Source organism: Gopherus flavomarginatus, chromosome 7 (genome assembly GCF_025201925.1).
Source record: "Gopherus flavomarginatus isolate rGopFla2 chromosome 7, rGopFla2.mat.asm, whole genome shotgun sequence".
Taxonomy (NCBI): Eukaryota; Metazoa; Chordata; order Testudines; family Testudinidae; genus Gopherus; species Gopherus flavomarginatus.
This window is the reverse complement of record NC_066623.1, coordinates 112,631,291-112,643,594: the sequence shown is the minus strand read 5'-3', so window position 1 is coordinate 112,643,594 and position 12,304 is coordinate 112,631,291. Positions and strand designations below refer to the sequence as shown.

General features: G+C 50.3%; 1 protein-coding gene across 6 annotated transcripts in view; it reads left to right on the top strand.

The window, feature by feature from the left end:
- MAST2 (microtubule associated serine/threonine kinase 2) overlaps window positions 1-12,304 on the top strand; it is a 359,963-nt gene that overhangs the window by 295,605 nt on the left and 52,054 nt on the right. For all 6 annotated transcript variants that reach the window (XM_050961826.1, XM_050961825.1, XM_050961827.1 and 3 more), the window contains 2 exons: window positions 6,891-6,966; window positions 7,803-8,012. In XM_050961826.1, coding sequence (XP_050817783.1) covers window positions 6,891-6,966; window positions 7,803-8,012 — 286 coding nt within the window. The remainder of the gene's footprint in view (window positions 1-6,890; window positions 6,967-7,802; window positions 8,013-12,304) is intronic.

Genomic DNA, 12,304 nt, shown 5'->3' with positions numbered 1-12,304 from the left:
GGATTTAGTGTCTTGTTTTTCAGTGTCTTCAAGAAGCTAACTTGTGAAAGTGTATTGCATACATTGTGTAATATGTCTGCCATGTTGAAAGGGGACATTGTAAAGTGAAGAAAGACACTAGGAGCTATGACGTTATTCACACCAAATTATATATATATATTTGTTAACATCACTCCGTGGATAATAAAAATATATATATAATTTGATGTGAATAACGTCATAGCTCCTAGTGTCTTTCTTCACTTTACAATGTCCCCTTTCAACATGGCAGACTCTGGAGGGAACTGAGCTCTCCTCCTTCAGGGTCTCCGAATGTTGCTAAAGAGGGCTAAATGAAAATGTGCGGGAATGCGGGAAATATGGAGGACCACACTACTGGGAACAGTAAAACAGTTACAATTGGATTTGTAAGCCTATGCATCAGTTTTAAATGTCAGTATATTTGATGTTGTCTTTACTTTGAAAAGAATGTGAGTTCTTCTTCGAGTGCTTGCTCATATCCATTCCAGTTAGGTGTGCGCGTCTGCCGGAAACTTTTTACCCTAGCAACTCCAGTGGGCCGGCAGGTCGCCCCCTAGAGTGGCGCCACTATGGCACTAGATATATACCCCTGCCGGCCCACCCGCTCCTCAGTTCCTTCTTACCGCTGTGTCGGTTGCTGGAACTGTGGAGTGTGGTTCGCTGACCTCCACGTCCCTAGCTCTCCTCGTCGTTTAGCTTATAAAACCTTTTTTCTCAGATAGTTATAGTTACCTTTTCAGTATAGTTGTAGTTAGTTAAGTTTTTGTAAATAGTTATTGAACATTGCCTGTGGGTGGGCTGTTGCCCTCCCCAGCACCCAGCACCGGGCCCATGCCTGGCTCGCCGGGGTTTAAACAGTGCTCGACTTGCAAGAAGCCGATGCCTACAAGCGACCCCCACGACGCGTGCCTGAAGTGCCTGGGGGAATCGCACATTAGTGACAAGTGCCGCATTTGTAAGGCCTTTAAGCCGCGCACTAAAAAGGAAAGAGACCAACGTCTCCGCGCCCTTCTCATGGAAGCGGCTCTCTCTCCGGCACCGGCAGCGCAGTCCACCGCTTCGGCTCCGGCACCGGACCGCGCTGGCACCGACAAGACTCTCCGGCACTGACCATCTCCGGCACCGGGGACAGACCTACATCCCTTGACGTCTGTCTCCACACCCAGGCAGACCTGAGTGGACCGCCCGGCTCCTACCTTAGCTGTGGCACCGCCTGCAGGACTGTCGACTCCGGGCCCGGAGGGTCCGTCGAGTCCAGCTCCTCCTAGCTCCCCAATACGATCAGGGGTCGAGCTAAGGGTCCCGTCAACGCCGGAGACTTTCGCCTTGGCTCGGGACTTGATTGCTCTCACGGAGCCAACTCAACCACCCACGGGACGCATCGTATCCACGGGCAAGCCGATGCTTCGTCCGTCCTCTCCCGCGTTCCGACGCCGATCACCCCGATGGCGTGACCGCTCACGCTCGGGTCACCGCTCGGAGTCCCGGCGCCGATCGCCTAGACGGTGCCGGTCGTACTCGCGGCACTGATCACCATCTGGCCGGTCCCGATCGGCTTCATCACACCATCGGCACCGAGCCTCCAGGAGTCGTTCGCCTCGGCGTTTGGCACCGCGGTCGACCTCCCGGCACCTAACCGGTGGCAGGTCCCGCACCCGGTCGACCTCCCGGCACTGCGCTGGTAGTAGGTCCCGGTCTCCATTGCCGTCTCGGCACCGGGCCTCCAGAAGGTCGCGATCTCGCTCCAGACATCGACATCGCTCCCGCTCCAGGTCGAGATCTCGGCGCAGGTCATCACGCCGCTCTCGGTCCCGGTCCCGGTCCCGGTATGAGTCACGGCACCGACCCTCGGCACCGAGGGGAACATCAGTCGCAGCACCGGCGTCGCTGTACCATTCCAGCTCAGCGCCTCCCTGGCCTGCTACGGAGCCCTCAGTCTCCTCCCTCGATGATAGTGCCTATGATAAGACACTCGACAGGCACGAAAACCGCTTCCCGGAGCAAGATAGAGGACATCCACAGTGGGGATTCTGGACCCCGTGGGCATACGCCCAGACGCAAGGTCCTCATCACATCACCCCCCGTCCATTGGCGGAGCGTAGACCACTGGAGGCTATGGTGTCCAGGCCACCCCTCTCTCCGCAAACGGAGGACACTTCCCGGGACCCGGAGCTCCCTCAGGATACCGAGGTGCAGCCCCTTGTACAACCCCCCGTGGATACTCTTTTTCCCGGAATCTCCTCATCTTCATCCCCGGATGAGGCGGTGGCCGGTACCTCTTCCTCCAGCCCCCCGCCATTGGATTTAAGGGCACATCAGGATCTCCTCCGCCGAGTGGCTCAAAATCTAAACCTCCAGGCGGAGGAGGTAGAGGAAGTGGAGGACCCAGTGGTGAGCATCCTGGTAGCCGATGCGCCAACCAGGGTTGCCTTGCCCTTCATAAAGACCATACAAAATAATGCCAATACCATCTGGCAGTCACCGGCCTCCATTCCACCGACCTCTCGGGGGGTGGAGCGGAAATACATGGCCCCATCTAAAGGGTATGAATATTTGTACGTTCACCCGACTCCCTGCTCATTGGTGGTCCAGTCGGTGAATGACAGGGAGCGCCACGGACAGGAGGCCCCGGCGCCTAAGTCAAGGGAGGCCAGGCGCATGGACCTTTTGGGCCGCAAGGTCTATTCGGCAGGGGCTCTACAGCTCCGCGTATCCAACCAACAGGCTCTCCTCAGCCGCTACTCCTTTAACACCTGGGTAGCGACGGAGAAGTTTGCGGAGCTCTTGCCACAGGACGCACGCCAGGAGTTTTCCACCATCCTGGACGAGGGCAAGAATGTGGCGAGAACATCACTCCAGGCCTCCCTTGATGCCGCTGACTCGGCCGCGCGAACCCTGGCTTCCGGGCTCACCATGCGGCGCCTCTCGTGGCTGCAGGTCTCCGGCCTTCTGCCGGAACTCCAGCACACGATCCAGGACCTCCCCTTCGAAGGCCAGGGTCTGTTCTCCGACAAGACTGACCCTAGGCTGAAGGACTTAAAAGATAATAGAGTCATCATAAAGTCGCTCGGAATGCATACTCCGGCGACCCAACGCAGGTCCTTCAGACAACAAAACCAGCAGCAGCAGCGGCGTCCATACCCCCCGTTCCGCCCGAGACAGGACCCCTCGCGACGCCGGGGCAGGAACAACCGCCGCAGGCAGTCGGGAGGTCAGGCGGGACAAAGCCAGGGCCCCGCTAAGGCCCCCCCAGGGCCTAAGCCTTCATTTTGAAGGTGCGCCCGAGGGCGCAGTACCAGTCTCCCCTACGGATCCTTTCCCGCAGTTTTCCAACCGCCTTTCCTCGTTCCTCCCGGCGTGGTCCCAAATATCATCGGACCACTGGGTCTTACGCACGATACAGGACGGTTATCGCCTGCAGTTTTCCTCACCCCCACCCTCCCACCCTCCGTCCCCGTCCCCCTTCAGGGACCCCTCTCACGAGCAATTCCTCCGTCAGGAAGTGCACACGCTCCTGGCCAAAGGAGCCATAGAGGTGGTTCCAGAGAACGAGAAGGGCAAGGGGTTTTACTCCCGCTATTTCCTGATCCCCAAATCCAAGGGCGGTCTCAGGCCCATCCTCGACCTGCGGGAACTCGACAAGTACATCGTGAAGTTGAAGTTCCGCATGGTGTCCCTTGGAACTATCATCCCGTCCCTGGATCCCGGAGACTGGTACGCCGCCCTCGATATGCAGGATACCTATTTCCACATTGCTATCACCCCCCATCACAGGCATTTCCTCCGCTTTGTGGCCGACCGCCAGCACTATCAATTTGCGGTCCTCCCATTTGGCCTCTCTACGGCCCCACGAGTATTTACAAAATGTATGGCAGTAGTCGTCGCTCACCTCAGACGATGCCATATCCACGTCGTCCCCTACCTGGACGACTGGCTGATCAGGGGTACGTCGGAGCAACAGATCAGAGATCATGTCACCAGGATCAGCTCCCTTTTTGCTGCTTTGGGCCTCGTAATCAATGCCGACAAGTCCACTCTACTCCCCACGCAGCGGATAGAGTTTATCGGAGCTGTTCTAGACTCTACCCTCGCCAGGGCCTTGCTGCCCCTGCCCAGGTTCCGGTCATTGTCAGACATTATTCTCCGGTTGCGAGCGGCCCCGCTGACCTCAATCCGAACGTGTCTGGCCCTATTAGGCCACATGGCGGCCTGCACGTTTGTAACAGCGTACGCCCGTCTCCGCATGAGACCTCTTCAAACATGGCTGATTGCTCAGTATCGACCGACCAGACGGTCCTTGGATTCAGTCGTCACCGTCCCTCAGGCGGTGCTGGACTCTCTACACTGGTGGCTGGACCGATCCCTGGTGTGTGCGGGGCTTCCGTTCCATCCGCCCCAGCCTTCCGCATCCCTAACCACAGACGCTTCCGACCTGGGCTGGGGAGCTCACTGCGGCACTCAGAGGACTCAGGGCTTGTGGACCCCGCAAGAGATCAACCTCCACATCAACGTACGGGAGTTGAGGGCGGTCCGCCTTGCTTGTCAAGCATTTGTCCATCTCCTCCATGGTCGTTGTGTTGCGGTATTCACCGACAACACGACGACCATGTTCTACATCAACAAGCAGGGCGGCACCAGGTCCTCTCCCCTCTGTCTGGAGGCGATACGTCTCTGGGAGTTCTGCATAGCCCGTTCTATTCACCTGTCCGCCTCCTACCTTCCCGGAGTGCGGAATACCCTCGCGGATCGGCTGAGCAGATCCTTCCTCTCACACGAATGGTCCCTCCGTCCGGACGTCACCCTCTCACTCTTCCAGAGGTGGGGTCGTCCCCGAATAGACCTCTTCGCATCCCGGGTGAACAGGAAGTGTCGAACATTCTGCTCCTTCCAGGGTCGGGAGCCCGGGTCTCTCGCGGATGCATTCCTGATCCCTTGGACAACACACCTCCATTATGCTTTCCCGCCGATTCCCCTGATTCACAGAGTTCTAATCAAGGTGCGCAGGGACAAAGCCCAATTGATTCTAATAGCTCCGGCATGGGCCAGGCAGCACTGGTACCCCGTGTTGTTGGACCTCTTAGTAACCAACCCAGTTACCCTACCTCTTCATCGGGATCTCATCACGCAGGACCACGGCAGGCTCCGTCACCCGGACCTTCCGTCGCTCCACCTCACGGCGTGGCTCCTCCATGGTTGACTGACTCTGAGCTGCGGTGCTCCACCCCGGTCTGCGAGGTTCTCTTAGGCAGCAGAAAGCCTTCCACCAGAGCGACTTATACAGCCAAGTGGAAGCGCTTCTCCTGCTGGTGTGCAGAGAAAGCTCTTCATCCTATGGAGGTTCCCGTCACCACTCTTCTGGACTGCGTCTGGTCCCTTAAGGCCCAGGGGTTGTCATTGTCGTCCCTACGAGTTCACCTTGCTGCCATCTCCGCTTTTCATCCTGGCGTGGACGGCTGTTCTGTTTTCTCTCACCCCATGGTGGCGAGATTCCTGAAGGGGCTGGAGAGGCTCTATCCCCAAATTCGCCCTCCGGCCCCCTCATGGGACCTCAACCTGGTCCTGTCCCGGCTCATGATCCCTCCTTTCGAGCCATTAGCTACCTGCTCCCTGCTTTACCTCTCATGGAAAACCACCTTCCTTGTGGCCATTACCTCAGCTAGAAGGGTGTCAGAGCTGAGGGCCCTCACGGTGGACCCACCGTATACGGTCTTCCACAAGGATAAGGTACAGCTGAGGCCGCACCCTGCTTTCCTTCCTAAGGTGGTCTCAGCTTTCCTTGTCAACCAAGAGATTTTCCTCCCAGTTTTCTTCCGTAAGCCCCATTCGTCCCGCAGGGAGCAGCAGCTTCACTCGCTAGATGTCCGACGGGCGCTAGCCTTTTACATGGACAGGACAAAACCCTTCTGCAGGTCCCCTCAGTTATTCGTGGCAGTAGCGGACAGGGTCAAGGGGCTACCGATCTCCTCTCAGAGGTTATCGTCATGGGTGACGTCCTGCATCAGGACCTGCTACGACTTGGCCCAACTCCCGTCGGGCCGAGTGACTGCTCACTCTACCAGAGCACAGGCATCCTCGCTGGCCTTCCTCGCCCGAGTGCCCATTCAAGAAATCTGTAGGGCAGCGACCTGGTCATCCGTTCATACATTTGCTTCGCATTATGCCCTGGTCCAGCAGTCCAGAGATGATGCTGCTTTTGGATCTGCAATGCTCCAGGCCGCGACCTCTCACTCCGACCCCACCGCCTAGGTAAGGCTTGGGAATCACCTAACTGGAATGGATATGAGCAAGCACTCGAAGAAGAAAAGACGGTTACTCACCTTTGTAACTGTTGTTCTTCGAGATGTGTTGCTCATATCCATTCCACACCCGCCCTCTTTCCCCACTGTCGGAGTCGCCGGCAAGAAGGAACTGAGGAGCGGGCGGGCCGGCAGGGGTATATATCTAGTGCCATAGTGGCGCCACTCTAGGGGGCGACCTGCCGGCCCACTGGAGTTGCTAGGGTAAAAAGTTTCCGGCAGACGTGCACGCGCGGCGCGCACACCTAACTGGAATGGATATGAGCAACACATCTCGAAGAACAACAGTTACAAAGGTGAGTAACTGTCTTTTCTTAATTGATGTTAAAATTCTAGTGAAGACAAAGCAGTTTGTAGTTTTCGACCTGCTAACTCTTGTGAAAACTACAAATTGTCTTCTCTTTAGGTGGATTTAAACCTGAGTTAAGATCATTCCTTTTTTTCCATAAAGGAAGACAAGCCTATGATGGCCATATCTGATCTAAGCAGCACACTCACAATGGCTGTTTAGGGTTGTTTTTTTTACCGTCAATGTGAAAGTTATAAATTATGAATATATTTTTTTCCCTTCAGTCCTGGTCGTTCCCCGATTTCCTTTGATAGCGAAATAGTAATGATGAATCATGTGTACAAGGAAAGGTTTCCAAAGGTAAGGACCTATATTTTGAACAATTTATTCAGTGAAAGTATTAAACAACACCATTTAGAATTAATTCATAAGCACTTACTTGAGAGAGATCCAGTTGCTCACATATGGTTTCTAAGCAGCGTAGTTTGTTCAGAGTTTGCAGACATACTCGTCCTCTGTTTTTCACTTTAATCTCACAATTGAGAAAACAGAATTAATGTTTAGAGGACTGCTGATGGAAAACTTTAAAAAGCATCCTGGTGAGCAATTACTATTTATGTTTCATATTTCCTGAATTCCTCTTCCCTTTCCCTATTTATTTACAAGGAATATGCATGAAGATAGGAACTTTTTTGCTAAGTGCTCTTGCTCCCATTGCTTAATCCTGATCTGAAATAATCACCTTTGTTTTGTTACATCGCAGTTGATTATGGTCAATGTCCCTGAGCACTTTGCAGCAATCTTGACCTTAATTCTTCTTCAAGACCCTTGCATTCTGTGACACTCCTGTAATAAATTTAATATTGTGATTCCCATTCTGTGTGCACAGCACAGGGGGATACAGAATCAGAGTTGAGGTTTCTATGGACCCTTAACATTGAGTGTTTTGACTTTCAGAAACTTGGATTTTTTACTACAAGATTCTAATTGTGTTTAAGTTAATTTACATGTCATTACAACCAGAACTCTTGGTAGTATTTTTTTTTCTGTGAATTCTGATATCACTGAGCTTTCTTGAACAGTCATATATTTTGGCAATGAAAAAGTGTATCAGTTAGCATCCTATCTGTTCACATTTACATGTCAAGATAGCAAAGTTCAAGTAAGTTTGTCTTCTTTTTATTCTTTGCTTTTAGGCCACAGCGCAGATGGAGGAACGGCTGGCTGAGTTTATTGCTTCTAATGCTCCAGAGAACGTGCTGCAATTAGCAGATGGGGTCCTAAGCTTCATTTATCATCAGGTTATTGAGCTGTCCAGAGACTGCCTGGATAAATCACGTGAAGGACTTATTACTTCCCGGTACTTTTATGAGCTGCAGGAGAACTTAGAGAAACTCCTACAGGATGTAAGTCCACTCAGAAAATATATAATATGTTGCTCTGATTAAACCTTCAACAATAAATAAAACCTTGAGTTTAGGGAGAGCCAGTGGGTAGGACACCAGGTGGGGAGTTAGGAGACCAGTTTTAATATCCGAGTCTGCCACTGACGTACCAGGTATATTTGGGCAAATCACTTTACCCCTGTACTCCAATTTTACAAAAATCAAGAAATGTACATGAATGAATTGGTGGAGACTTCACCCTTCAGTGAAAATTGGGCTCAACCAGGTAAAAGAAATTGCTTTACTTTCATGTACTTTAAGAATTCGAATGACTTATTAATGAGGATAGTGCCTTGAAGGAATAAAAACGTCATAGTTTATTGTGTTACTATAAAAAAATTTTTTATAAAAGATTTTCAAAAGTTGAACTTTATTCATTTTGTTTTTAGTTCTGCATTGTATTTTGTAGCATTCAGAGTATTAACAAAAACACAGGAGGGCACAAACTTTAATACATGTTGATTACACTTCAGCTATTCAAACAAAACCACTGTTTCCTATAAAATAAAAGAAATATTTGATAAAAATGTCCCTAGAAGGTAATGTTTGTATGTCAGTTTAAATGTCTGCTTTACCTATATGTAAACTGGACTGGAATTCTGCTGATGAATTTTGATGGAGAGAATAAATTATAGGGATCAAAAGGATATGCCACAGCTGTCGTGTTAGGTTTGTCAATAGTGCTATTTGTTACCATAGTATAGGCTTTGGCTTGGGAAAAACTTTCTTACTTTTGCTTCTTGGTTAGGGAGCAGTTGAGCTGGAATATTATGGAGGTGATGATGCCTATAGCCTCTATATCTTGGAAGATCACAGGTATTGCCAAGTGATGTAAGAAGGGAGAGATGAGCTAAGTTAGTTGAAATAAAATTAGTTTATTCTCTGTGTTGGGTTTTGTATATGTTTTGTGGAGCTGCATAGATATTTCCCTGAGCAGTTTGCAGCTCCCATGGTGTGAATTCTGGCAATTTGTACACCGTTGCCATTCTTTCCAGGTAATGGCACTGTACATGAGAAAATGGTATGAAAATTAAAAAGCTGTGCAAAATACTAGGAAATCTTACTCATATTACCTAAAATCTTTAGCAATCTCCTTTTGAAGACAGAGCTCCTCTTGATATGTGCTGTAATTACTTGGGAGAGAAAACTCAAGTTTGTCTTCATAAAGATCTTCCATTCTAAAGAGGAGAATTCTTACAACACAAGAGTCTGAGGCCATGTCTACATCTAAAATTTTGCAGCGCTGGTTGTTACAGCTGTATTAGTACAGCTGTATAGGGCCAGCGCTGCAGAGTGGCCACACTTACAGCAACCAGCGCTGCAAGTGGTGTTAGATGTGGCCACACTGCAGCGCTGTTGGGCGGCTTCAAGGGAGGTTCGGGGAACGCGAGAGCAAACCGCGGCGAAGCTGGTCTCCTTTCCCGGTTTGCTCTCTCGTTCCCCGAACCCCCGAACAAGCAGGTCTCCTTCCCTGCGGTTTGCTGGGTGGTTCGGGGAACGCGAGAGCAAACCCGGGAAAGGAGACCAGCTTCGCCGCGGTTTTCTCTCGCGTTCCCCGAACAAGCAGGTCTCCTTCCCTGCGGTTTGCAGGGTGGTTCCGGGAAACGCGAGAGCAAACCGCGGCGAAGCTGGTCTCCTTTCCCGGTTTGCTCTCGCGTTCCCGGAACCACCCAGCAAACCTCAGGGAAGGAGACCTGCTTGCTCGGGGTTCGGGGAACGCGAGAGCAAACCGCGGCGAAGCTGGTCTCCTTTCCCGGTTTGCTCTCGCGTTCCCGGAACCACCCAGCAAACCTCAGGGAAGGAGACCTGCTTGCTCGGGGTTCGGGGAACGCGAGAGCAAACCGGGGAAGGAGACCAGCTTGATTACCAGAGGCTTCCTCAGGTACGCTGGGATACCTGCTTATTCCACGGAGGTCAAGAAAAGCGCTGGTAAGTGTCTATATTTGATTACCAGCGCTGGATCACCAGCGCTGGATCCTCTACACCCGAGACAAAACGGGAGTACGGCCAGCGCTGCAAACAGGGAGTTGCAGCGCTGGTGGTGCCCTGCAGATGTGTACACCTCCTAAGTTGCAGCGCTGTAACTCCCTCACCAGCGCTGCAACTTTCTGATGTAGACAAGCCCTAAGGGGATGCCTGGTGACGGTATCTGTGAGGTTTTTTAAAATGTCACTTATATATGTTAGAACTAACTACTATGAACATAACGTTTCAGTGGTACATTGATTTTTATACTGATCTTAAATATCCTGTTGTTTATCTTGTATTTTGCTTACACAGTTTAGTCTAACTCATACTTTTTTCAGTTCATGTTTCTTCTCTTAGGAGTATGAATTAATTACTAGGAAGTGCATTGTTGTCAAAGCCCTCAGAGATAACCTTGTGACATTTGCAAGTAACGACAGTTAACCTTTTTTTTTGTTGTTGAGGACTTAGCAGAGCGGAGGAGTGTTTTAATTATTTATTGGCAAGTGAATTTGTAGCATTCATGAAAGCGACAGTGAAGACTAGTTCATAAATGGTCTAGACAGTATTTGGTCCTGCCATGAGTGCAGGGGACTGGACTCGATGACCTCTCGAGGTCCCTTCCAGTCCTAGAGTCTATGAGTCTATGAAATACCATCCAGGAATGCCACTGCCAGTGAGTTCTCCTTCCTAGAGCTATGTGGCTGGATTGTCATGAAAAGGGTTTCCAGACACCATCTGAGATGCTTATGTGTTTGGAAGTTTAGTTCAGCACAAAAGTAGGATGTGTCTTTATGTTCCAGGGCAAGTATCACGAATTTCAATAGCAAACACAGGTTTCACCGCAATCACAGCTCATCTTGGTGTGGTATTGTTTGCACACTGTTGGCTCCATCACACGGAGCCCTGGATATGATCAGATGAGCCCACTTCCACATGAGCTCTCTAGCCCTTCGTGTGCATCTGAATGAGTCTAGAACTGGTGGACTTACAGAAACTTGTGTTGCTTTATCCCTGTGTCAGGCTGCCCCTCAGGCAGTGTCAGAATGACAAGACTGATAACCCACAGTGGAAATAACTGACCAGAGATTCCAGTCTGTAGGAATGGAGCGGTTGTATCTCACCAAAGAAGTTGTCCAGGAGTGATGGTCTTTAAAAGGAAATGTGAAAATTAGACTAGACTAGAAATGTGAGCAGCACAAGCTTCCAGTGCAAGCCAAGCAACACCTCAGTGTGGGTCTAGTTAGACAATGCAACCATGGCTCTTTAGAGAAACTGACCAGGAGGCACAAGAAGCAAAGATGTCACTGAAGAGTTGCACCTACTGATGACTTCTGTGGAAAAAAAAATTTGTCAACCACTCGCATAGCTCAGGACCTAAGCGATGAGACAGATGGGCTAACAGGCAACAGATATACACATGAAAATGGGAACTCAATTTCAGTTTCAGAAGCTATGTCTCTGGTAGGTAAATCCACAGCTGAGTTCAGACACGGCACTCAATAGAGCAGAACTTTATTATGCCAAGTGCAACAAAATTGATGAGGGGTATGGAATGGCTTCCGTATGAGGAGAGATTAATAAGAAGGACTTTTCAGCTTGGAAAAGAGACAGCTAAGGGGAGATATGATTGAGGTCTATAAAATCATGACTGGTGTAGAGAAAGTAGATAAGGAAGTGTTGCTTACTGCTTCTCATAACACAAGAACTAGAGGTCACCAAATGAAATTAATAGGCAGCAGGTTTAAAACAAATTAAAGGAAGTATTTCTTCATACAGCACACAGTCAACCTGTGAAACTCCTTGCCAGCGGATGTTGTGAAGGTCTAGCACCATAACAGGGTTCAAAAAAGAACTAGATAATTTCATGGAGGATGGGTCCATCAATGGTTATTAGCCAGGATGGGCAAGAATGGTGTCCCTAGCCTCTGTTTGCCGGAAGCTGGGAATGAGCAACTGGGGATGGATCACTTGATGATTACCTGTTCTCTTCATTTCCTCTGGGGCACCTGGAACTGGCCACTGTCAGAAGACAGGATACTGGGCTAGCAGGACCTTTGGTCTGACCCAGTAGGGCCATTCTTATGTTTATATATTTCCACACCTGTCCTGTTATAGGCAGAGTGTTCCAAAAGGTAGGTAAGATCCCAGGAGAAGCAAGCCTAAGGGGAGAAACAGTTAAAAGAGTTGGCTGTTTTTCAGAGAGAAATTATTAAGTACACAATAGCAAACTATCCCAATGAGTAGGAAAGATAGGAAGTATTGCAAAAGACCACTGTGGCTTAACC